The 25399-nt window shown below is 48.4% G+C and overlaps 1 protein-coding gene across 3 annotated transcripts in view; it reads right to left on the bottom strand.

The window, feature by feature from the left end:
- Positions 1–13869: 13869 nt before the first annotated feature.
- Positions 13870–25399, bottom strand: part of GRSF1 (G-rich RNA sequence binding factor 1) — a 134285-nt gene continuing 122755 nt past the window's right edge. For 2 of the 3 annotated variants that reach the window (XM_063920119.1, XM_063920117.1), the window contains exons 9-10: positions 22416–22502; positions 14526–14806 (exon numbers count right to left, since the gene is read on the bottom strand). In XM_063920119.1, coding sequence (XP_063776189.1) covers positions 22453–22502 — 50 coding nt within the window. In that variant the 3' untranslated portion in view covers positions 14526–14806; positions 22416–22452. The other variant, XM_063920118.1, reaches the window with a different exon arrangement.

Genomic DNA, 25399 nt, shown 5'->3' with positions numbered 1-25399 from the left:
CAGCTCCGTTGGAGGGAAGCTCCCTGGCTCTCCCCTGCAGTTACTACACTACAGAAAGGGTTAAAAAAGAGAGGGGGGCACTAATTAGGCGCAGTATTAATAAAACAGCAGCTATAAGGGGAAAAACACTTCTATAAGGTTATCCCTGTATATATATAGCGCTCTGGTGTGTGCTGGCATACTCTCCCTCTGTCTCCCCAAAGGGCTAGTGGGGTCCTGTCCTCTATCAGAGCATTCCCTGTGTGTGTGCTGTGTGTCGGTACGATTGTGTCGACATGTATGAGGAGGAAAATGGTGTGGAGGCGGAGCAATTGCCTGTAATGGAGTTGTCACCCCCTAGGGAGTCGACACCTGAGTGGCTGAGCTTATGGAAGGAATTACGTGACAAAAATGATGACATGAGACAGCCGGCTACTCAGCTTGTGCCTGTCCAGGCGTCTCAAAAGCCATCAGGGGCTCTAAAACGCCCGTTACCTCAGATGGCAGATACAGACGCCGACACGGATACTGACTCCAGTGTCGACGATGAAGAGACGAATGTGTAGGGCCACACGTTACATGATTGAGGCTATGAAAAAATGTTTTACATATTTCTGATAATACAAGTACCACTAAAAAGGGTATTATGTTTGGTGAGAAAAAACTGCCTGTAGTTTTTCCTGCATCTGAGGAATTAAATGAAGTGTGTGATGAAGCGTGGGTTTCCCCCGATAAAAAACTGATAATTCCTAAAAGGTTATTAGCATCATACCCCTTCCCGCCAGAGGATAGGGCACGTTGGGAAACACCCCCTAGGGTGGATAAAGCGCTCACACGTTTGTCTAAACAGGTGGCACTACCGTCTCCTGATACGGCCGCCCTTAAGGAACCTGCTGACAGAAAGCAGGAGAATATCCTAAAATGTATATACACTCACACGGGGGTTATACTGCGACCAGCAATCGCCTCAGCCTGGATGTGCAGTGCTGGGGTGGCGGGGTCGGATTCCCTGACTGAAAATATTGATACCCTAGATAGGGACAGTATATTACTGACTATAGAGCATTTAAAAGATGCATTTCTATATATGCGTGATGCACAGAGGGATATTTGCCGACTGGCATCAAGAGTAAGTGCGTTGTCCATTTCTGCCAGAAGAGGGTTATGGACGAGGCAGTGGTCAGGTGATGCTGACTCCAAAAGGCATATGGAAGTATTGCCTTATAAAATCTCAGGGGTACAAATTGGAATTCGAGACGTCTCCCCCTCGCTGTTTCCTAAAGTCTGCTTTACCGACGTCTCCCTCCGACAGGGAGGCGGTATTGGAAGCCATTCACAAGCTGTATTCCCAGCAGGTGATAATCAAGGTACCCCTCCTGCAACAGGGAAGGGGTATTATTCCACGCTGTTTGTGGTACCGAAGCCGGACGGCTCGGTGAGACCTATTTTAAATCTGAAATCCTTGAACACTTACATACAAAGGTTCAAATTCAAGATGGAGTCACTCAGAGCGGTGATTGCGAACCTGGAAGAAGGGGATTATATGGTGTCTTTGGACATCAAGGATGCTTACCTCCATGTCCCAATTTACCCTTCTCACCAAGGGTACCTCAGGTTTGTGGTACAGAACTGTCACTATCAGTTTCAGACGCTGCCGTTTGGTTTGTCCACGGCAACCCGGGTCTTTACCAAGGTAATGGCCGAAATGATGATACTCCTTCGAAGGAAGGGAGTTTTATTTATCCCTTACTTGGACGATCTCCTGATAAGGGCAAGATCCAGGGAACAGTTGGTAGTCGGGGTAGCACTATCTCAAGTAGTGTTGCGGCAGCACGGTTGGATTCTCAATATTCCAAAGTCGCAGCTGATCCCGACGACACGTCTTCTATTCCTAGGAATGATCCTGGACACAGTCCAGAAAAAGGTGTTTCTCCCGGAGGAGAAAGCCAGGGAGTTATCCGAACTAATCAGAAACCTCCTAAAACCAGGCCAAGTGTCAGTGCATCTATGCACAAGGGGTCCTGGGAAAAATGGTGGCTTCCTACGAAGCAATTCCATTCGGCAGATTCCACGCAAGAACTTTTTAGTGGGACCTGCTAGAAAAATGGTCCGGATCGCATCTTCAGATGCATCAGCGGATAACCCTGTCACCAAGGACAAGGGTGTCTCTCCTGTGGTGGTTGCAGAGTGCTCATCTTCTAGAGGGCCGCAGATTCGGCATTCAGGACTGGGTCCTGGTGACCACAGATGCCAGCCTGCGAGGCTGAGGAGCAGTCACACAGGGAAGGAATTTCCAGGGCTTGTGGTCAAGCCTGGAGACATCACTTCACATAAGTATCCTGGCAAGGATTCTTCGCTGGGCGGAAAATCATGTGATAGCACTGTCAGCAGTGTTCATTCCGGGAGTGGACAACTGGGAAGCAGACTTCCTCAGCAGGAACGACCTCCACCCGGGAGAGTGGGGACTTCACCCAGAAGTCTTCCACATGATTGTGAACCGTTGGGAAAAACCAAAGGTGGACATGATGGCGTCCCGCCTCAACAAAAAACTGGACAGGTATTGCGCCAGGTCAAGGGACCCTCAGGCAATAGCTGTGGACGCTCTGGTAACACCGTGGGTGTACCAGTCAGTGTATGTGTTCCCTCCTCTGCCTCTCATACCCAAGGTACTGAGAATTATAAGACGGAGAGGAGTAAGAACTATACTCGTGGCTCCGGATTGGCCAAGAAGGACTTGGTACCCGGAACTTCAAGAGATGCTCACAGAGGACCCGTGGCCTCTACCTCTAAGAAGGGACCTGCTCCAGCAAGGACCCTGTCTGTTCCAAGACTTACCGCGGCTGCGTTGACGGCATGGCGGTTGAACGCCGGATCCTGAAGGAAAAAGGCATTCCGGATGAAGTCATCCCTACCCTGATCAAAGCCAGGAAGGATGTAACCGCAAAACATTATCACCGCATTTGGCGTAAATATGTTGCGTGGTGCGAGGCCAGGAAGGCCCCTACAGAGGAATTTCAACTGGGTCGATTCCTGCATTTCCTGCAAACAGGAGTGTCTATGGGCCTAAAATTAGGATCCATTAAGGTTCAGATTTCAGCCCTGTCGATTTTCTTCCAGAAAGAGCTGGCTTCAGTTCCTGAAGTTCAGACGTTTGTAAAAGGGGTACTGCATATACAGCCTCCTTTTGTGCCTCCAGTGGCACCTTGGGATCTCAATGTAGTTTTGGGGTTCCTAAAATCACATTGGTTTGAACCGCTTAAATCTGTGGATTTGAAATATCTCACATGGAGAGTGGTCATGCTGTTGGCCTTGGCTTCGGCCAGGCGCGTGTCAGAATTGGCGGTTTTATCTTATAAAAGCCTTACCTGATTTTTCATACGGACAGGGTAGAATTGAGGACTCGTCCTCAATTTCTCCCTAAGGTGGTTTCAGCGTTTCACCTGAACCAGCCTATTGTGGTACCTGCGGCTACTAGGAACTTGGAGGACTCCAAGTTGCTGGACGTTGTCAGGGCCCTGAAAATATATGTTTCCAGGACGGCTGGAGTCAGAAAATCTGACTCGCTGTTTATCCTGTATGCACCCAACAAGCTGGGTGCTCCTGCTTCTAAGCAGACTATTGCTCGTTGGATTTGTAGTACAATTCAGCTTGTACATTCTGTGGCAGGCCTGCCACAGCCAAAATCTGTAAATGCCCACTCCACAAGGAAGGTGGGCTCATCTTGGGCGGCTGCCCGAGAGGTCTCGGCTTTACAACTTTGCCGAGCAGCTACTTGGTCAGGGGCAAACACGTTTGATAAATTCTACAAATTTGATACCCTGGCTGAGGAGGACCTGGTGTTCTCTCATTCGGTGCTGCAGAGTCATCCGCACTCTCCCGCCCGTTTGGGAGCTTTGGTATAATCCCCATGGTCCTTACGGAGTTCCCAGCATCCACTAGGACGTCAGAGAAAATAAGAATTTACTTACCAATAATTCTATTTCTTGTAGTCCGTAGTGGATGCTGGGCGCCCATCCCAAGTGCGGATTGTCTGCAATACTTGTACATAGTTATTGTTAACTAAATCGGGTTATTGTTGTTGTGAGCCATCTTTCCAGAGGCTCCTCTGTTATCATGCTGTTAACTGGGTTCAGATCACAGGTTGTACGGTGTGATTGGTGTGGCTGGTATGATTTTTACCCGGGATTCATAAATCCTTCCTTATTGTGTACGCTCGTCCGGGCACAGTATCCTAACTGAGGCTTGGAGGAGGGTCATAGGGGGAGGAGCCAGTGCACACCAGGTAGTCCTAAAGCTTTACTTTTGTGCCCAGTCTCCTGCGGAGCCGCTATTCCCATGGTCCTTACGGAGTTCCCAGCATCCACTACGGACTACAAGAAATAGAATTATCGGTAAGTAAATTCTTATTTTCTCATAGTCCGTACGGGATACTGGTATTGTATAGTACCATGGGGTGCAGATTGGGTCCATTGGAGCCTGACACTTTAAGAAATCTTCAGTGTGTGCTGGCTCCTCCCCTCTATGCCCCTCCTGCAGACTCGGTCTAGAAAAACTGCCCGAGGAGACTGACATACTTTGAGAGAAGGAAATAGATAACAGCGGTGAGACAATGAACCAACACACAACAGTAACGAAGGATAACAACGCTAACCAGAACAGGCAACAGCAGACCCAACCAGGAAAACTTACAAACTGGTAAGCAGGTAACACGAAGCACTGAGGCGGGTGCCCAGTATCCCCTACGAACTACGAGAAAAGGAATTACCGGTAGGTATTAAATTCCTATTTTCTCTAACATCCTAGGGGATAGTGGGATGGTATTAGTACCATGGGGAAGTCCCAAAGCTGCCAGAACGGGTGGGAGAGTGCCAAGACCCCTCCAAAACCGCCTGACCAAATTGAAGATCATCACCGGCCAAGGTATCGAACTTATAGAACTTCACAAACGTGTTTGAACCAGACCAAGTAGTAGCTCTGCACAACTGTAAGGCCGAGACGCCACGGACAGCCGCCCAGGAAGAACCCACTGACCTAGTAGAGTGGGCCTGAATAGAACTCTGTAGTGGCAAGGCTGCCGAAGAATAAGCCTGTTGGATAATCAACCTAAGCCAACGAGCAATGGACTTCTTGGAGGCAGAACATCCAATCTTGGTAGCGTCGTAAAGGACAAAGAGGGAGTCAGACTTCCTGTGACGAGCTGTCCTTTTGACGAAAATCCTCAAAGCCCGAACCACGTCCAAGGACTTTGGGGCAACCAAAGTGTCCAACTTCACCGGAACCACTATCGGTTTAATGTGAAAGGCCAACAAAACATTTGGCAAAAACTGTGGGCGAGTCATGAGCTTCGCCCTATCCTCATTAAATATCCAATAAGGGCTCTTACAGGATAAGGCTCCCGATTTCGACACACGCCTTGCAAAGGCCAATGCCAGCAACATGGCAGTTTTCCAAGTAAGATATTTCAAGTCCACCCTGTTTAAAGGCTCAAACCAGTCCGATTGGAGAAAGGTCAGGACCACAGTGGGATCCCGCGGAGCCGTGGGAGGGACAAAGGGTGGTTGAATGCGAAGGACACCCTTTAAGAACGTCTGTACCTCTGGAATTACAGCTAAGCTGTGTCTGGAAGAATATGGATAGAGACGAAATTGGAACTTTGATGGAGCCTAAGCGTAGGCCCATATCCACGCCTGCTTGCAGGAAGAGCAGAAAACGGCCAAGTTGAAATTCCACAGGAGAATATTTTCTACCCTCACACCAAGAAACATATTTCTTCCAGATACGGTGGTAATTCACAAAGATCATGGCAGTCATGGTAGCAAAATGGAGATAGTGGTAACGGTGAAGGGGGAGGAGCCAGCTGTGCATAATTTTTTTGTATTTCGTTGTCCTATGTCTAGTCTGCATCCTTCACACGCCAGCTGTTTAGACCTCCACTGTCCCTGTGTGGATTCAGAGAAATGGATTTATCGGTAAGTACCAAAATCCTCTTTTTGCAGTAAAAAAACAACTCTTCATTAGGTTCCGTCTCTTATCTGGTATATTGAGGACTTACCTAATGGAATATATTTGCACTTCCACACCCTGAGACAGAGTATTGTCACCAATGTCTACTTCCACTTCACCCTCTTCCAAATCTGCCATTTCATTTTCAGAGTCCGATTAGAGTACATGTGGGAGTGTGCGTTTATGAGAGACCAGCAAGGGGATTTTTTTAAGCATTTGTTTTAGTTTTCCTGACTGGCAGTAGCTAATTCAGAATTAACATTAGCTATCATTCCCTTATGGTGCCCATACACACATGAGATTATCGGTACTATCCTTCGATTTCGACCACATCTGTGAGAGAAATCGAAGGACTGTATGCACATTTTAGTACCTTTCGACGCAATGCGCGGACACGCTGGACGAATATCGCATCTCAAGATATGTGCTGCACATAATATTTATCGAATCGCAGTGCGATCGCATGTGTTTCTAGAAACATGCTATATATCGCACTGCGATGGGCACCCGCCGGGAGCGGCCCACTCGGCGGTGACGTGCCCATCACGTGATTACCATGCGATCTATTGCATGATCGCATGGTAATCTTTTTGGCAGTTCAGGTGCGATGCCCCGTCGCATCGCACAAGTGTATAGGCACCATTAGATAAATCCAGCCAGTCTGGCTCCTGAGTACTGCTTCCCTGAGAAGGGAGAGAGCACTGATTACATAAGAGATTCCCCTGGAGAAGGGGAAAACTTTGTGTTGCAGGAAGGACACACAGCCCTTTTAACAGAACACACACAGTAGTAGTTAAATAACACAGAACCCCAGACAACCTGAATGGAGTTATATAGAGAGGGATAAGACCAGCACACAACGCCATAACAGCTAAAGCAGCGCTTTGCCGGGCATAAACCAGAGCCTTCGATAATGGAACTAGTTTTGTGACAATATATATGTTCCCCCTCCCCTTCTATAAAACCCCCTTGTACCAGTACAAGGTGACGTTTGTAGGATCTCTGGAGGAGCAGCGCTTCCCTGCATGGAGTCTAAAGCAGCAGGAAATGGCACCTCTGAGCCGCTGGTCCCGCTCTCTGGGAAGCTCCTCCCCTGTAATGGCACACAGTCCCTGTGTGTAATTATACTGGCAGTTAACTCCTAATTGCAGAAAACAGGGTTAAAACCCCTTTCTGTACCGGCGCCAGTGTTCGCAGCAGGCACCGCAGCCATGTGCCCGCCGCGTCCTCATGCTGTGATAGTAACCCACTAACCAGTGCCCCAGTGTCTGTACTCACCGCACCCGTGTCTTCAGCATCTGTTACGGGTGGCAACATGCTGTTGGCATGCACACATACCCTGGGGGTAATGCGAAACAGCACCTCAGGAGATTTGTCTTATCAGCGGGGATCCGGACCATTAACCCCATAAGAGGTTGGTTCGGTCCCCCCCTAAGTCCCACGGCGCAGGCAGACTGGTGCCAGCCAGTGCTGCCTGAAAATAAACTAAAATATTGAATGAAACTCTCTGGAGCTTCAGAGAATGCACCTGGCTCCTTGGGCACATTTTTCTAAACGGAGTCTGTAGGAGGGGGAAAGAGGGGACGAGCCAGCACACACTGAAGGTTTCTTAAAGTGCCAGGCTCCAATGGGCCCAATCTATACCCCATGGTACTAATACCATCCCCGTATCCCCTAGGACGTAAGAGATATAGTAAATTAAAGTGTCTGTTCTGCTCCTCCCTTGTCAAATGCAGTATGCTAGATTTGTTTGAGCACTGTAAGCTGTAATTGCTGATCAGCTACTGGACAGAATGTGTTGAAAGCAACATGCAGATGTGATAAAGTAAGACCATGTGTTAAACAAATATAGCAATTTGTGAGTTTGCCAGCCAAGTGATACTATCCGAATCGGTCACTGAGTGTGTTTCTGGACACCAGTGAATATATTAGACTATGCAGTTACACAACAAATCACTGATGAATAACTTTGTGCTGTTTAATGCTGACCAGTCACTTGCTGCTATGGATGCTTTTGTACATTTGCTGTATATATTGAAAGAATATATTATGGAAACCTCAAAAAGACAATAAATACTGTATAAAACAATGGCTACTGGAGTCTCCTCCATTTACTGCTCTTGCAGTCAGGGTCTCTGTACTTTACTCCTAAATGTCATTTGTTGGATTGAAATTATACATTATATATTTTTTTATTATGACATAGTTGGTCAATTCTGCTTTTCTCAAACATCCTAGAGGATGCTGGGACTCCGTAAGGATCATGGGGAAGATGGGCACCGCAGGAGGCATGGGCACTTTAAGAAAGACTTTGGACTCTGGGTGTGCATTGGCTCCTCCCTCTATGCCCCTCCTCCTGACCCCAGTTTTAGACTGTGCCCAGAGGAGAATGGGTGCACTGCAGGGAGCTCTCCTGAGTTTCCTGCTTAGAAAGCATTTTTGTTAGGATTTTTTCTCTTTTTCAGGGAGCACTGCTGGCAACAGGCTCCCTGCATCGAGGGACTGAGGAGAGAGGAGCAGACCTACTTAAATGATAGGCTCTGCTTCCTCGGCTACTGGACACCATTAGCTCCAGAGGGAGTGAACACAGGTTCGTCCTGGGCGTTCACCCCAGAGCTGCGCCGCCGTTCTCCTCACAGAGCCAGAAGAAACGAAGACAGAAGACATCTCAGGCGGCAGAAGCCTTCGGTGCTTCACTGAGGTAACGCACAGCACCGCAGCTGTGCGTCATTGCTCCCATACACCTCACACACTCCGGTCACTGCAGGGGGGCACCCTGGGCAGCAATAAAACACCTCTCCTATGGCAAAAGTCTATATACATGTACAGGTGGGCACTGTACATGTATATAAAAGAGCCCTCACCATTTTTTAGTAAGTTTGAGCGGGACAGAAGCCTGCCGCAGAGGGGGCGGGGCTTCTCCCTCAGCACTCACCAGCGCCATTTTCTCTCCACAGCACCGCTGAGAGGAAGTTCCCCGGACTCTCCCCTGCTTGACACACGGTGAAAGGGGGTTTTAAAGTAGTGATGAGCGAGGTTCGGTTTTACTCGGTTTTCAAAACGGCATCTTATTGGCTATCCAAAACACGTGACATCCGTGAGCCAATAAGATGCCGTTTTGAGAACCGAGTAAAACCGAGTAAAACCGAATCCGCTCATCACTATTTTAAAGTAGAGGGGGGGGCACATTATTGGCGTTTATACATTAAGCAGCGCTACTGGGTAAACAATCTGTGTTTTTCTCCAGGGTTATATAGCGCTGGGGTGTGTGCTGGCATACTCTGTCTCTCCAAGGGGCCTCAGGGGGAACCTGTCTTCAGAAAAAAGATTCCCTGTGTGTGTGAAGTGTGTCGGTACGTGTGTGTCGACATGTTTGACGAGGAAGGCTCACCTAAGGAGGAGGAGGAGTGCATGGTGGTCAGGTCGCCGTCGACAACGCCGACACCGGACTGGGTGGATATGTGGAATTTCTTGAATGCAAATTTACTGCATAAACGATTAGACAAGGCTGAAGCTAGGGATCAGTCAGGTAGTCAGACCATGCCTGCCCCTGTGGCACCAGGACCTTCGGGGTCTCAAAAACGCACCATATCCCAGATCACTGACACAGATACCGACTCTAGTGTCGACTATGAGGATGCAAAATTACAGCCAAAGGTGGCAAAAGGTATTCGTTACATGATTATTGCCATTAAAAGCGACTTGTGCTAAAAGGCTTGGGAATCTCCAGATAGGAGACTACAAGTTCCCAAAAGGATTCTTATGGCGAATCCCTTTCCACAAAAGGACAGGATACGATGGGAATCTTCGCAGAAGGTAGACAAGGCGCTGACACGCTTATCCAAGAAGGTGGCACTGCCTTCTCAGGATACGGCTTCCCTCAAGGATCCTGCTGATCGCAGGCAGGAAATTACCATGAAGCACATTTACACACATTCCGGTACTATCGTTAGACCGGCTATGGCATCGGCCTGGGTGTGCAGTGCTGTCGCAGCATGGACAGATTCCTTATCTACGGAACTTGACACCCTAGATAAGGATACCATTCTAATGACCCTAGAGCATATCAAAGATGCTGCTTTATATATGAGGGATGCTCAGAGACATTTGTTTACTAAGCTCCAGAATAAATGCTATGTCTATTCCTGCTAGGCGACTCCTGTGGACCGGGGATGCCGACTCAAAGCGGCATATGGAGTCGTTGCCTTACAAGGGGGAGGAGTTGTTTGAAGAAGGCCTCTCGGACCTTGTCTCTACTGCTACGGCCGGTAAATCGAATTTCTTACCTTATGTCCCCCCGCAGCATACTAAAAAGGCACCTCATTATCAAATGCAGTCCTTTCGTTCCAATAAAGCAAGAAGGTACGGGGATCGTCCTTCCTTGCCAGAGGAAAAGTCAAGGGAAAAAAAGCTGCTGGCAGCTAGTTCCCAGGAGCAGAAGTCCTCCCCTACATCTGTAAAGTCCACCACATGACGCTGGGGCTTCCCGGGGGGGAATCAGCTCAAGTGGGGGCACATCTGCGATTTTTCAGCCAGGTCTGGGTTCACTCACAGGTGGATCCCTGGGCTATAGAGATTTTCTCAGGGATACAGGCTGGAATTCGAAGACGTGCCTCCTCGCCGGTTTTTCAAATCGGCTCTGCCAGCTTCCCCGTCAGAGAGGGAGTTAGTGTTGACTGCAATTCAAAAATTGTATCTTCAACAGGTGATAGTCAAAGTTCCTCTTCTCCAGCAAGGAAAGGGGTATTACTCAACCCTGTTTGTGGTCCCAAAACCAGACGGTTTGGTCAGGCCCATTTTGAATCTAAAATCCCTGAACTTGTACTTGAAAAAGTTCAAGTTCAAGATGGAATCGCTCAGAGCGGTCATCGCCAGCCTGGAGGGGGGGGATTGGATGGTGTCCCTGGACATAAAGGATGCATACCTTCATGTTCCGATTTTCCCTCCTCACCAGGCGTTCCTGAGATTTGCAGTACAGGACTGCCATTACCAATTTCAGACATTGCCGTTTGGGCTTTCCACAGCCCCGAGAATTTTCACCAAGGTAATGGCGGAAATGATGGTGCTCCTGCGCAAGCAGGGTGTCACAATTATCCCATACTTGGACGATCTCATAAAGGCGAGATCTCGGGAGAAATTGCTGGACAGCGTGTCGCTGTCGGTGAGGATGTTGCAGGGACACGGCTGGATTCTCAATATACCGAAGTCCCAGCTAGCCCTACAACGCGCCTGACTTTTCTGGGTCTGATTCTAGACACAGACCAGAAAAAGGTTTTTCTTCCGATGGAAAAGACTCAGGAGCTCACAGCCCTGGTCAGGAACCTATTAAAGCTAAAATAGGTTTCAGTGCATCACTGCACGCGTGTCCTGCATCAGAGGATCACCCTGTCTCCCAGAGCCAGGGTATCTCTCCTGTGGTGGCTGCACAGTGCTCACCTCCTAGAAGGCCGCAGGTTCGGAATTCAGGACTGGATCCTGGTGACCACGGACGCAAGCCTCCGAGGTTGGGGAGCAGTCACACTGGGAAGAAATTTCCAAGGTCTCTGGTCGAATCTAGAGACTTGTCTCCACATCAACGTCCTGGAGTTGAGGGCCATATACAACGCCCTACGCCAGGCGGAGGCATTGCTTCTGGACAAACCGGTTCTGATTTAGTCAGACAATGTCACAGCAGTGGCTCATGTAAACCACCAAGGCGGCACAAGGAGCAGAGCGGCCATGGCAGAAGCGACCAGGATTTTTCGCTGGGCGGAAGGCCATGTAAGCGCCCTATCAGCGGTATTCATCCCGGGGGTGGACAACTTGGAAGCGGACTTCCTCAGCAGGCACGACCTGCATCCGGGAGAGTGGGGACTTCATCAAGAAATCTTCGCACAGATCGTGTGTCGGTGGGGACTGCCTCAGATAGACATGATGGCGTCCCGTCTCAACAAAAAGCTAAAGCGGTATTGCGCCAGGTCAAGAGACCCTCAGGTGGTAGCGGTGGACGCTCTAGTGACACCTTGGGTGTTCAGATCGGTCTATGTGTTCCCTCCTCTACCTCTCATACCAAAGGTGTTGAGAATAATAAGACTAAGAAGAGTAAGAACAATCCTCATTGTTCCAGATTGGCCACAAAGGACTTGGTATCCGGATCTGCAAGAGTTGCTCACAGAAGATCCGTGGCCTCTTCCTCTAAGACTGGACCTGCTGCAGCAGGGGCCCTGACTGTTCCAAGACTTACCGCGGCTGCGTTTGATGGCATGGCGGTTGAACGCCGGATCCTAGCGAAAAAAGGTATTCCGGAGGTGGTCATTCCTACCCTGATCAAGGCTAGGAAGGACGTGACATTGAAACATTATCACCGTATATGGCGAAAATATGTTTCTTGGTGTGAGGCCAGTACTGCTCCTACGGAGGAGATCCATTTGGGTCGTCTGCTTCACTTCCTGCAAACAGGAGTGACTTTGGGCCTAAAATTAGGGTCCATAAAGGTCCAAATTTCGGCCTTATCCATTTTCTTTCAAAAGGAATTGGCTTCTCTTCCTGAAGTACAGACATTCGTGAAGGGGGTGCTGCATATTCAGCCTCCTTTTGTACCTCCGGTGGCGCCGTGGGATCTTAATGTGGTATTAAGTTTCCTCAAGTCACCTTGGTTTGAACCACTCACAACAGTGGAGTTGAAATATCTCACTTGGAAAGTGGTCATGTTGTTGGCCTTGGCTTCTGCGAGGCGTGTTTCGGAATTAGCGGCTTTGTCACATAAAAGCCCCTATCTGGTTTTCCACGTGTATAGGGCAGAATTGAGGACTCATCCTCAATTTCTGCCTAAAGTGGTCTCTTCTTTTCATATGAATCAACCTATTGTCATGCCTGTGGCTACACGGGACTTGGAGGATTCAGAGTCCCTTGATGTGGTCAGGGCTTTGAAGATTTATGTGGCCAGAACAGCGAGGGTTAGGAAAACTGAAGCACTGTTTGTTCTGTATGCAGCCAACAAAGTTTGTGCGCCTGCTTCAAAGCAGACTATTGCTCGCTGGATCTGTAACACGATTCAGCAGGCGCATTTTACGGCAGGATTGCCATTGCCTAAATCGGTTAAGGCCCATTCCACTAGGAAGGTGGGCTCGTCTTGGGCGGCTGCCCGAGGGGTCTCGGCATTACAGTTGTGCCGAGCAGCTACTTGGTCGTGGTCAAACACCTTTGCAAAGTTCTATAAATTTGATACCCTGGCTGAGGAGGACCTCCCTGTTTGCTCAATCGGTGCTGCAGAGTCATCCGCACTCTCCCACCCTTTTGGGAGCTTTGGTATAATCCCCATGGTCCTTACGGAGTCCCAGCATCCTCTAGGACGTTAGAGAAAATAAGAATTTACACTTACCGGTAAATCTTTTTCTCGTAGTCCGTAGAGGATGCTAGGCGCCCGTCCCAAGTGCGGACTTCTTCTGCAAGACTTGTATATAGTTATTGCTTACATAAGGGTTATGTTATAGTTTCATCGGTTTAGACCGAGACTATGTTGTTTGTTCATACTATTAACTGGGTAGTTATCACAAGTTATATGGTGTGATTGGTATGGCTGGTATGAATCTTGCCCTGGGATTCCCAAAAATCCTTTCCTCGTACTGTCAATCTCCTCTGGGCACAGTTTCTCTAACTGGGGTCTGGAGGACGGGCATAGAGGGAGGAGCCAGTGCACACCCAGAGTCCAAAGTCTTTCTTAAAGGGCCCATGCCTCCTGCGGAGCCCGTCTATTCCCCATGGCCCTTACGGAGTCCCAGCATCCTCTACGGACTACGAGAAATAGATTTACTGGTAAGTGTAAAATCTTATTTTTTATTTCCCATTGAACAACATGAAGAAAAACCCCACCCAAGCTGAATGCTAGAATGAATAAAACTCTGACAATATGGTAATTTTGTTTTATTAGACGCTACCTTAATAATGGCATAGTCTGAACATACAACCACAGTAGACAATAAAAAGTATTCAAGACAACAGCAAAAAGTAATGTATTTCATGTTTATTCCACTTCATCCCCACCCTAAAACACTACTATATTCATGTAACTTTTACATAGACTGAGATTTCATTGCTAATCAGTTATGCAAGGAATGAATCCACATCACCTAAGTGTTTTATTCCTTCCTTAACAGTTGCCAATTGATCATTGCCTGTTACTGTACCATTTACCAATGGATGTTTTTACAACTAAAAAAGGAGGATTTAGGACTTCAATCACTTTTCATTCTCGGCATATAAGCAAGAGGCATTACAGTGCAAATCATTCTCAGTATTAAACTTAGGCACTTTGATGAAACAACAAGAATACACAGCTGGTTTGCAACATTTATTCCAATCGGAACTATTTTTTTTCCAGAACCAATATTTACTTTTGAATGGGTACACTTTAGTGGGGGATGTCTTTTACTTGTCTCCTGCTGAATTAGTACCAGTTATCCTTTTACATTCAGCAGGATAACAAATATCTGTGTATGTATAAAGATTTTATTTCTGTTGAATGGCATATGAGGTGGTGAAATTACTCTCGTTCAGTCCTGAAACCAAAAAAAAAAAAAAAAAAAAAGCAACGTTAAGTTTGAAAACCTAGTAATGAATCGGATAAATTTATAAATAGCTTTAAAAAAAACCCTTTGTTTATATTTGATAAAGCAGTATTAAAATGGTGTATGCATGGTAACCTAAAATGCCAATTCTCAGTCCCATAACAAAAATGCATTCATCAGTTACACAGGAGAAAGCTGCACAAGTATTCATGACGAGCCAGCCTATCCATTCAATAACAACCAAAGCCCCGTGAATCAGTGGGTGAAGGCATCAGTTCCTAGTTAAAAAAAAAAAAAAAAAACATTAAAAAAAAACATTGATGCTTCCACTAGATGTAACAGGTGCACTTTATGGCACTGGGAATTTACAGACAGACAAAGGCCTTCCTAGTCCACTATGCTACATTCTCATACTGGTTTATAGAAAAGCTTTTTATGAAAATCAAAACACTAGGTGATTAATCGCGCCTTGTGGGCACTCTTCACACCATCATAAGGTGCTACGCCCCCTTAACCCTTGCACGCCCTTGTGGCATGCAATATTTTTATTATATGGAGTATTATCTCCGATCATAATTGTGTGAGTGGTTAAATATTGCACGGACAAAGGGTCGTAGCCCCTTACAACCCGTGAACAGCGCACGCAGGGCCTGATGAATCACCTAGTAGGTGCTATGGTTGGGGGAGTGGAGGTGCCGCAGGTGGGGGAAGGGCGGGTAATGTAAAAGGTGACAGTGCTGTGCAGTACAGTGACACTGACACTGCACAGTACTCTCACTTTTTATATTGATTCAGCAAGTCAGTCAGTTCTGCCAGCCAGTCACTATTGTTAGCGCTGGTGTCCCAACGTGTCACATTACAGAGAAGATGATGCACTCAATAAACTACAACTCCCAGCAGCCCTTAGCGCCAGAATGCTTCGGCGCTAAGGGCTGCTGGGAGCTGTAGTTTATTGCGTGCGTCTACTTCCCTGTAATGCGGTGCGTTGGGACGCCAGCTCTAACAGTGACTGGTTGGCAGAACTGACTGACTTGCTGAATCAATATAAAAAGTGAGAGTGCTGTGCAGTGTCAGTGACACTGTACTGCACAGCACTGTCACCTTTTACATTGATTCATCGTCCAGACATTACCCTCCGTGATATCACCCACTCTATCCGTTACATTAGCCATCTCAGGGCTTCCAGGCCGGCAGCCCAGGTGCTGTGTTGCAGAGTCAGGGCCTCTGGGGATCTGGGCGCGGCTGTGGCAGGGAGGCACTTCTGTGACATCACACGCAAAGGAGGCTCCGGGGCTCAGAGAGTATGCGGCGCAGGGACGGCTATGAAAGCCTTCTGCTGCGCCGCTTTCATACACATCTATGCTGGTGACCACAGCAGCTTTTGTTCCACACGCGCAGCAGCTAGGGAGTGAGGATTGTTGATGCCACAGGGGGAAGTTAGACTGGCAGTAGGATGCTGCAGTAAAAGGTTTTTTCTTTTCCCTATCTACAGCGCAGAGACTTGCTTCATACCCTCCAACGGTACCTTTTTGGCAGATACAGTATCTTTTTTTTTTATGGTCTGTACCGATTTTTGGCTCTCCAAACTTCCATTGAAAGTATAGGAAAAGGGGCGTGACCATGCCCCTTTACCCATGGACACGCCCACTTTTAGAATTTGACCCGATTTTTGTGTGTAAATTGTTGGAGGGTATGTTGCTGCAGATGCAGTGGGCCTATTTTGGGGTGTGGGCCTGGAGCAGCAGCTCCATCAGCCCCATTATTTCTCTAACGTCCTAGTGGATGCTGGGGACTCCGAAAGGACCATGGGGAATAGCGGCTCCGCAGGAGACTGGGCACAAAGTAAAAGCTTTAGGACTAGCTGGTGTGCACTGGCTCCTCCCCCTATGACCCTCCTCCAAGCCTCAGTTAAGATTTTGTGCCCGAACGAGAAGGGTGCAATCTAGGTGGCTCTCCTGAGCTGCTTAGAGTAAAAGTTTAAATAGGTTTTTTATTTTCAGTGAGACCTGCTGGCAACAGGCTCACTGCATCGAGGGACTAAGGGGAGAAGAAGCGAACTCACCTGCGTGCAGAGTGGATTGGGCTTCTTAGGCTACTGGACATTAGCTCCAGAGGGACGATCACAGGCCCAGCCATGGATGGGTCCCGGAGCCGCGCCGCCGGCCCCCTTACAGATGCTGAAGCAAGAAGAGGTCCATAAATCGGCGGCAGAAGACTTTCCTGTCTTCATAAGGTAGCGCACAGCACTGCAGCTGTGCGCCATTGCTCTCAGCACACTTCACACTTCGGTCACTGAGGGTGCAGGACGCTGGGGGGGGGCGCCCTGGGAAGCAATGAATTTACCTTATTTGGCAAAAAATACATCACATATAGCTCCTGGGCTATATGGATGTATTTAACCCCTGCCAGTTTAAAAAGCGGGAGAAGAGCCCGCCGTGAAGGGGGCGGGGCCTATCTCCTCAGCACACAGCGCCATTTTTCCCACACAGCTCCGCTGGTAGGAAGGCTCCCAGAATCTCCCCTGCATCCTGCAACTACAGAAACAGGGTAAAAAAGAGAGGGGGGCACTTATTTGGCAAAATAACAGATATAAGCAGATATAAGGGATAGACACTTATTGTAAGGTTGTCCCTATACATATATAGCGCTCTGGTGTGTGCTGGCAAACTCTCCCTCTGTCTCCCCAAGGGGCTAAATGGGTCCTGTCCTCTATCAGAGCATTCCCTGTGTGTGTGCTGGGTGTCGGTACGTGTGTGTCGACATGTATGAGGAGGAAAATGATGTGGAGGCGGAGCAATTGCCTATAATGGTGATGTCACCCCCTAGGGAGTCGACACCTGAATGGATGGCCGTAATTAAGGAATTACGTGACAGTGTCGGCACGTTACAGAAAACTGTTGACGACATGAGACAGCCGGCAGCTCAGTTAGTGCCTGTCCAGGCGTCTCAAACACCGTCAGGGGCTATTAAACGCCCGTTACCTCAGTGGGTCGACACGGACCCAGACACAGACACCGACTCCAGTGTCGACGGTGAAGAAACAAACGTATTTTACAGTAGGGCCACACGTTACATGATCACGGCAATGAAGGAGGTTTTGCACATCTCTGATACTGCAAGTACCACAAAAAGGGGTATTATGTGGGGTGTGAAAAAACTACCCGTAGTTTTTCCTGAATCAGATGAATTGAATGAAGTGTGTGATGAAGCGTGGGTTACCCCCGACAAAAAACTGCTAATTTCTAAAAAATTATTGGCACTATATCCCTTCCCACCAGAGGTTAGGGCTCGTTGGGAAACACCCCCTAGGGTGGATAAGGCGCTCACACGCTTATCAAAACAAGTGGCGTTACCGTCTCCAGAAACGGCCGCCCTTAAGGAGCCAGCAGATAGGAGGCTGGAAAATATCCTTAAAAGTATATACACTCATACTGGTGTTATACTGCGACCAGCAATCGCCTCAGCCTGGATGTGCAGTGCTGGGGTGGCTTGGTCGGATTCCCTGACTGAAAATATTGATACCCTGGACAGGGACAATATATTATTGACTATAGAGCATTTAAAGGATGCATTCCTATATATGCGAGATGCACATAGAGACATTTGCACTCTGGCATCAAGAGTAAGTGCGATGTCCATTTCTGCCAGAAGAGGATTATGGACGCGACAGTGGTCAGGGGATGCGGATTCCAAACGGCATATGGAAGTATTGCTGTATAAAGGGGAGGAGTTATTTGGGGGCGGTCTATCGGACCTGGTGGCCACGGCAACGGCTGGGAAATCCACCTTTTTACCCCAAGTCACCTCGCAGCAGAAAAAGATACCGTCTTTTCAGGCTCAGTCCTTTCGTCCCCATAAGGGCAAGCGGGCAAAAGGCCACTCATATCTGCCCCGGGGCAGAGGAAGGGGAAAAAGACTGCAACAGACAGCTTCTTCCCACGAACAGAAGCCCTCCCCCGCTTCTGCCAAGTCCTCAGCATGACGCTGGGGCCTTACAAGCGGACTCAGGCACGGTGGGGGCCCGTCTCAAGAATTTCAGCGCACAGTGGGCTCACTCGCAAGTGGACCCCTGGATCCTGCAGGTAGTATCTCAGGGGTACAAATTGGAATTCGAGACGTCTCCCCCTCGCCGGTTCCTGAAGTCTGCTTTACCAACGTCTACCCCCGACAGGGAGGCGGTATTGGAAGCCATTCATAAGCTGTATTCCCAGCAAGTGATAATCAAGGTACCCCTCCTACAACAGGGAAAGGGGTATTACTCCACGCTGTTTGTGGTACCGAAGCCGGACGGCTCGGTGAGACCCATTTTAAATCTGAAAGCCTTGAACACTTACATAAAAAGGTTCAAGTTCAAGATGGAGTCACTCAGAGCAGTGATAGCGAACCTGGAAGAAGGGGACTACATGGTGTCTCTGGACATCAAGGATGCTTACCTCCATGTCCCAATTTGCCCTTCTCACCAAGGGTACCTCAGGTTTGTGGTACAGAACTGTCACTATCAGTTTCAGACGCTGCCGTTTGGATTGTCCACAGCACCCCGGGTCTTTACCAAGGTAATGGCCGAAATGATGATTCTTCTTCGAAGAAAAGGCGTCTTAATTATCCCTTACTTGGACGATCTCCTGATAAGGGCACGGTCCAGAGAACAGTTAGAGGTCGGAGTAGCACTATCTCAAATAGTACTACGACAGCACGGATGGATTCTAAATATTCCAAAATCGCAGCTGATTCCGACGACACGTCTGCTGTTCCTAGGGATGATTCTGGACACAGTACAGAAAAAGGTGTTTCTCCCGGAAGAGAAAGCCAGGGAGTTATCCGACCTAGTCAGGAAACTCCTAAGACCAGGCCAGGTGTCAGTGCATCAGTGCACAAGGGTCCTGGGAAAGATGGTGGCTTCTTACGAAGCGATTCCATTCGGCAGATTCCACGCAAGAACTTTTCAGTTGGATCTGCTAGACAAATGGTCCGGATCGCATCTTCAAATGCATCAGCGGATAACCCTGTCTCCAAGGACAAGGGTGTCTCTCCTGTGGTGGTTACAGAGTGCTCATCTCCTAGAGGGCCGCAGATTCGGCATTCAGGATTGGGTCCTGGTGACCACGGATGCCAGCCTGAGAGGCTGGGGAGCAGTCACACAGGGAAAAAATTTCCAGGGCTTGTGGTCAAGCATGGAAATGTCACTTCACATAAATATCCTGGAACTAAGGGCCATTTACAATGCCCTAAGTCAGGCAAGGCCTCTGCTTCAGGGTCAGCCAGTATTGATCCAGTCGGACAACATCACGGCAGTCGCCCACGTAAACAGACAGGGCGGCACAAGAAGCAGGAGGGCAATGACGGAAGTGGCAAGGATTCTTCGCTGGGCGGAAAATCATGTGATAGCACTGTCAGCAGTGTTCATTCCGGGAGTGGACAACTGGGAAGCAGACTTCCTCAGCAGACACGATCTTCACCCGGGGGAGTGGGGACTTAACCCAGAAGTCTTCCACATGATTGTAAACCGTTGGGAAAAACCAAAGGTGGACATGATGGCGTCTCGCCTCAACAAAAAACTGGACAGATATTGCTCCAGGTCAAGGGACCCTCAGGCAATAGCTGTGGACGCTCTGGTAACACCGTGGGTGTACCGGTCAGTGTATGTGTTCCCTCCTCTTCCTCTCATACCAAAAGTACTGAGAATCATAAGAAGGAGAGGAGTAAAGACTATACTCGTGGCTCCGGATTGGCCAAGAAGGACTTGGTACCCGGAAATTCAAGAGATGCTCACGGAAGACCCGTGGCCTCTACCTCTAAGACAGGACCTGCTCCAGCAGGGACCATGTCTGTTCCAAGACTTACCGCGGCTGCGTTTGACGGCATGGCGGTTGAACGCCGGATCCTGAAGGAAAAAGGCATTCCGGATGAAGTCATCCCTACCCTGATCAAAGCCAGGAAGGATGTAACCGTACAACATTATCACCGTATTTGGCGTAAATATGTTGCGTGGTGCGAGGCCAGGAAGGCCCCTACGGAGGAATTTCAACTGGGTCGATTCCTGCATTTCCTGCAAACAGGACTGTCTATGGGCCTCAAATTAGGGTCCATTAAGGTTCAAATTTCGGCCCTGTCGATATTCTTCCAAAAAGAACTAGCTTCTGTTCCTGAAGTTCAGACGTTTGTCAAGGGAGTACTGCATATACAGCCTCCTTTTGTGCCTCCAGTGGCACCTTGGGATCTCAATGTAGTGTTGGGATTCCTAAAATCACATTGGTTTGAACCACTCACCACTGTGGACTTGAAATATCTCACATGGAAAGTGGTAATGCTGTTAGCCCTGGCTTCAGCCAGGCGTGTATCAGAATTGGCGGCTTTATCCTATAAAAGCCCTTACCTAATTTTTCATACGGACAGGGCAGAATTGAGGACTCGTCCTCAATTTCTCCCTAAGGTGGTTTCAGCATTTCACTTAAACCAACCTATTGTGGTGCCTGCGGCTACTAGGGACTTGGAGGATTCCAAGTTGCTGGACGTAGTCAGGGCCCTGAAAATATATGTTTCCAGGACGGCTGGAGTCAGAAAATCTGACTCGCTATTTATCCTGTATGCACCCAACAAGCTGGGTGCTCCTGCTTCTAAGCAGACGATTGCTCGTTGGATTTGTAGTACAATTCAGCTTGCACATTCTGTGGCAGGCCTGCCACAGCCAAAATCTGTAAAAGCCCATTCCACACGGAAAGTGGGCTCATCTTGGGCGGCTGCCCGAGGGGTCTCGGCTTTACAACTTTGCCGAGCAGCTACTTGGTCAGGGGCAAACACGTTTGCTAAATTCTACAAATTTGATACCCTGGCTGAGGAGGACCTGGAGTTCTCTCATTCGGTGCTGCAGAGTCATCCGCACTCTCCCGCCCGTTTGGGAGCTTTGGTATAATCCCCATGGTCCTTTCGGAGTCCCCAGCATCCACTAGGACGTTAGAGAAAATAAGAATTTACTTACCGATAATTCTATTTCTCATAGTCCGTAGTGGATGCTGGGCGCCCATCCCAAGTGCGGATTGTCTGCATTACTTGTACATAGTTATTGTTACAAAAATCGGGTTATTGTTGTTGTGAGCCATCTTTTCAGAGGCTCCTTCTGTTATCATGCTGTTAACTGGGTTCAGATCACAAGTTGTACGGTGTGATTGGTGTGGCTGGTATGAGTCTTACCCGGGATTCAAAATCCTTCCTTATTGTGTACGCTCGTCCGGGCACAGTATCCTAACTGAGGCTTGGAGGAGGGTCATAGGGGGAGGAGCCAGTGCACACCAGCTAGTCCTAAAGCTTTTACTTTGTGCCCAGTCTCCTGCGGAGCCGCTATTCCCCATGGTCCTTTCGGAGTCCCCAGCATCCACTACGGACTATGAGAAATAGAATTATCGGTAAGTAAATTCTTATTATTCCTGCTCTAGGAACACACAGCAGCCAAAGGGCAGAGCTTCCCATTGGATGTAACCTGTGTGGGAGGGCGTTTCTCACCCAATCAGCTGTGGACTAGGTGTGACCCAGTGAGAGCTCCTAGCCATGCCCAGCATTATACTCAGTCACAGATCTGGGCTATTATATAGGGCAGGCAATCCCAACCACAGTCCTCAAGGCACACTAACAGTGCAGGTTTTAGTGATATACAGGTTTCAGCACAGGCGACTTTATTAGTAGCTCAGTTATTTTGGTTATATATGGTTATAACCATCTGTGTTGCCGCCTGGATATCACTAAAACCTGCACTGATGGTGTAGGGGATAACATGCATCAAAGGCTGATGTAAGTCATATGCAGGAGACGTGGTTTAAGCTAAACTAAATTAGTTAATATATATTAAGCAGTTTAATCCTAGTGCCATTGTATTGCAATTTATGTACTAAATACCTTTTGTGCGTGTGCAACGGAACTGCCAATATGGATTTCATTTGCCATCCGGTGATGAATTCAGAAACAATTCTAAGTATCCTTGTTCTAGGAGGACGGGGAAAAAAAAAAATCTTATAAAAGATGAAATTACATACAGTGAAGTACATTGCATTAACTGGTAATAAACTGGTGAAGCCTTATCTTTGACGTGATTCATGAATCATTTTCAAGCCAGGCAAGATCCGTAATGGCTTTCAATGAGGTATGGAAAATAGAGCCATTGTAAGCACCTCATTAGTATAGCAGAGCTGCATTGTTACATGCAGTCATTGAGGGACAATTTAGGGTAAGATAACAATGCTCCTGCCTGTAATTCCATGCAGCAAAAATTAAGTGAAACCTGAGTGTCAGTGCAAGTCTCCACATTGCATTAATAAGTTACATTTTAGGTTACAACACAAAAAGCAGTAGTGGGAAAATAAGATTTTAAACCTACCGGTAAATCTTTTTCTCCTAGTCCGTAGAGGATGCTGGGGACTCCGTAAGGACCATGGGGATAGACTGGCTCCGCAGGAGACATGGGCACTAAGAAAGAACTTTAGGTATGGGTGTGCACTGGCTCCTCCCTCTATGCCCCTCCTCCAGACCTCAGTTAGAGAAACTGTGCCCAGAGGAGACGGACAGTACGAGGAAAGGATTTGTTAATCCAAGGGCAAGATTCATACCAGCCCACACCATTCACACCGTATAACTAGGAATATACGAACCAGTTAACAGTATGAAACAACACAACATCAGACAGAGACTGATGAAAACTGTAACATAACCCTTATGTAAGCAAAAACTATATACAAGTCTTGCAGAAGTAGTCCGCACTTGGGACGGGCGCCCAGCATCCTCTACGGACTAGGAGAAAAAGATTTACCGGTAGGTTTAAAATCTTATTTTCTCTTACGTCCTAGAGGATGCTGGGGACTCCGTAAGGACCATGGGGATTATACCAAAGCTCCCAAACGGGCGGGAGAGTGCGGATGACTCTGCAGCACCGACTGAGCAAACAGGAGGTCCTCCTCAGCCAGGGTATCAAACTTGTAGAACTTTGCAAAGGTGTTTGAACCTGACCAAGTAGCAGCTCGGCACAACTGCAATGCCGATACCCCTCAGGCAGCCGCCCACGAAGAGCCCACCTTCCTAGTGGAATGGGCCTTAATCGATTTTGGTAACGGCAATCCAGCCGTTGAATGAGCCTACTGAATCGTGTTACAGATCCAGCAAGCAATAGTCTGCTTGGAAGCAGGAGCGCCAACCTTGTTGGCTGCATACAGGACAAACAGTGCTTCTGTTTTCCTGACCCTAGCCGTTCTGGCCACGTAAATTTTCAAAGCCCTGACCACATCAAGGGACTCGGAATCCTCCAAGTCTCGCGTAGCCACAGGCACCACAGTAGGTTGGTTCATATGAAAAGATGAAACCACCTTAGGCAAGAATTGAGGACGGGTCCGCAATTCCGCTCTATCCATATGAGAAACTAGATAGGGGCTTTTATGAGACAAAGCCGCCAATTCCGACACTCGCCTAGCCGAAGCCAAGGCTAACATGACCACTTTCCAAGTGAGGTATTTTAATTTCACCGTTTTAAGTGGTTCAAACCAGTGCGACTTAAGGAAACTCAACGCCACGTTAAAGGTCCCAAGGCGCCACCGGAGGTACAAAAGGAGGCTGGATATGCAGCACTCCCTTCACAAAAGTCTGTACTTCTGGGAGAGAAGCCAATTCCTTCTGAAAGAAAATGGATAGGGCCGAAATCTGAACCTTAATGGAGCCTAATTTTAGGACCCAATTCACTCCAGTTTGTAGTAAGTGAAGGAAACAGCCCAGATGGAATTCTTCCGTATGAGCATTCCTGGCCTCACACCAAGAAACATACTTCCGCCATATACGGTGATAATGTTTAGCGGTCACGTCCTTCCTAGCCTTTATTAGAGTAGGAATGACCTCATCCGGAATGCCCTTTTCCGCTAGGATCCGGCGTTCAACCGCCATGCCGTCAAATGCAGCCACGGTAAGTCTTGGAACAGACAGAACCCCTGTTGTAACAGGTCCTGTCTTAGAGGAAGAGGCCACGGATCTTCTGTGAGCATTTCCTGCAGATCCGGATACCAGGCCCTTCGCGGCCAATCTGGAACAATGAGAATTGTCTGTACTCCTCTCATTCTTATTATTCTCAACACCTTGGGGATGAGAGGAAGAGGAGGAAACACATAGACCGACTGGAACACCCACGGTGTCACTAGAGCGTCCACTGCTACCGCCTGAGGGTCTCTTGACCTGGCGCAATACCTCTGTAGTTTTTTGTTTAGGCGGGACGCCATCATGTCTATCTGGGGCAGGCCCCACTGACTTGCAATCTGTGCGAAGACTTCCTGATGAAGTCCCCACTCTCCTGGATGTAGATAGTGTCTGCTGAGGAAGTCTGCTTCCCAGTTGTCCACTCCCGGAATGAACACTGCTGACAGTGCGCCTACATGATTTTCCGCCCAGCGAAGAATCCTGGTGGCTTCCGCCATTGCCACTCTGCTCCTTGTGCCGCCCTGGCGGTTTACATGAGCTACTGCGGTGATGTTGTCTGACTGGATCAGAACCGGTAGGTCGCGAAGCAAAGTCTCTGCTTGACGAAGGGCGTTGTATATGACCCTCAGTTCCAGGACGTTGATGTGGAGACAAGTCTCTTGACTTGACCAAAGACCTTGGAAGTTTCTTTCCTGTGTGACTGCTCCCCAACCTCGGAGGCTCGCGTCCGTGGTCACCAGAACCCAGTCCTGGATGCCGAATCTGCGACCCTTCAGAAGGTGAGCACTCTGCAGCCACCACAGGAGAGACACCTTGACCCTGGGGGACAGGGTGATCAACTGATGAATCTGTAGATGTGACCCGGACCACTTGTCCAGTAGGTCCCATTGGAAGGTCCTCGCATGGAACCTGCCGCAAGGAATGGCCTCGTA

The sequence above is a fragment of the Pseudophryne corroboree genome, chromosome 1 (genome assembly GCF_028390025.1).
Source record: "Pseudophryne corroboree isolate aPseCor3 chromosome 1, aPseCor3.hap2, whole genome shotgun sequence".
NCBI classification, from domain to species: Eukaryota; Metazoa; Chordata; class Amphibia; order Anura; family Myobatrachidae; genus Pseudophryne; species Pseudophryne corroboree.
This window is presented reverse-complemented; position numbering and strand designations above follow the sequence as displayed.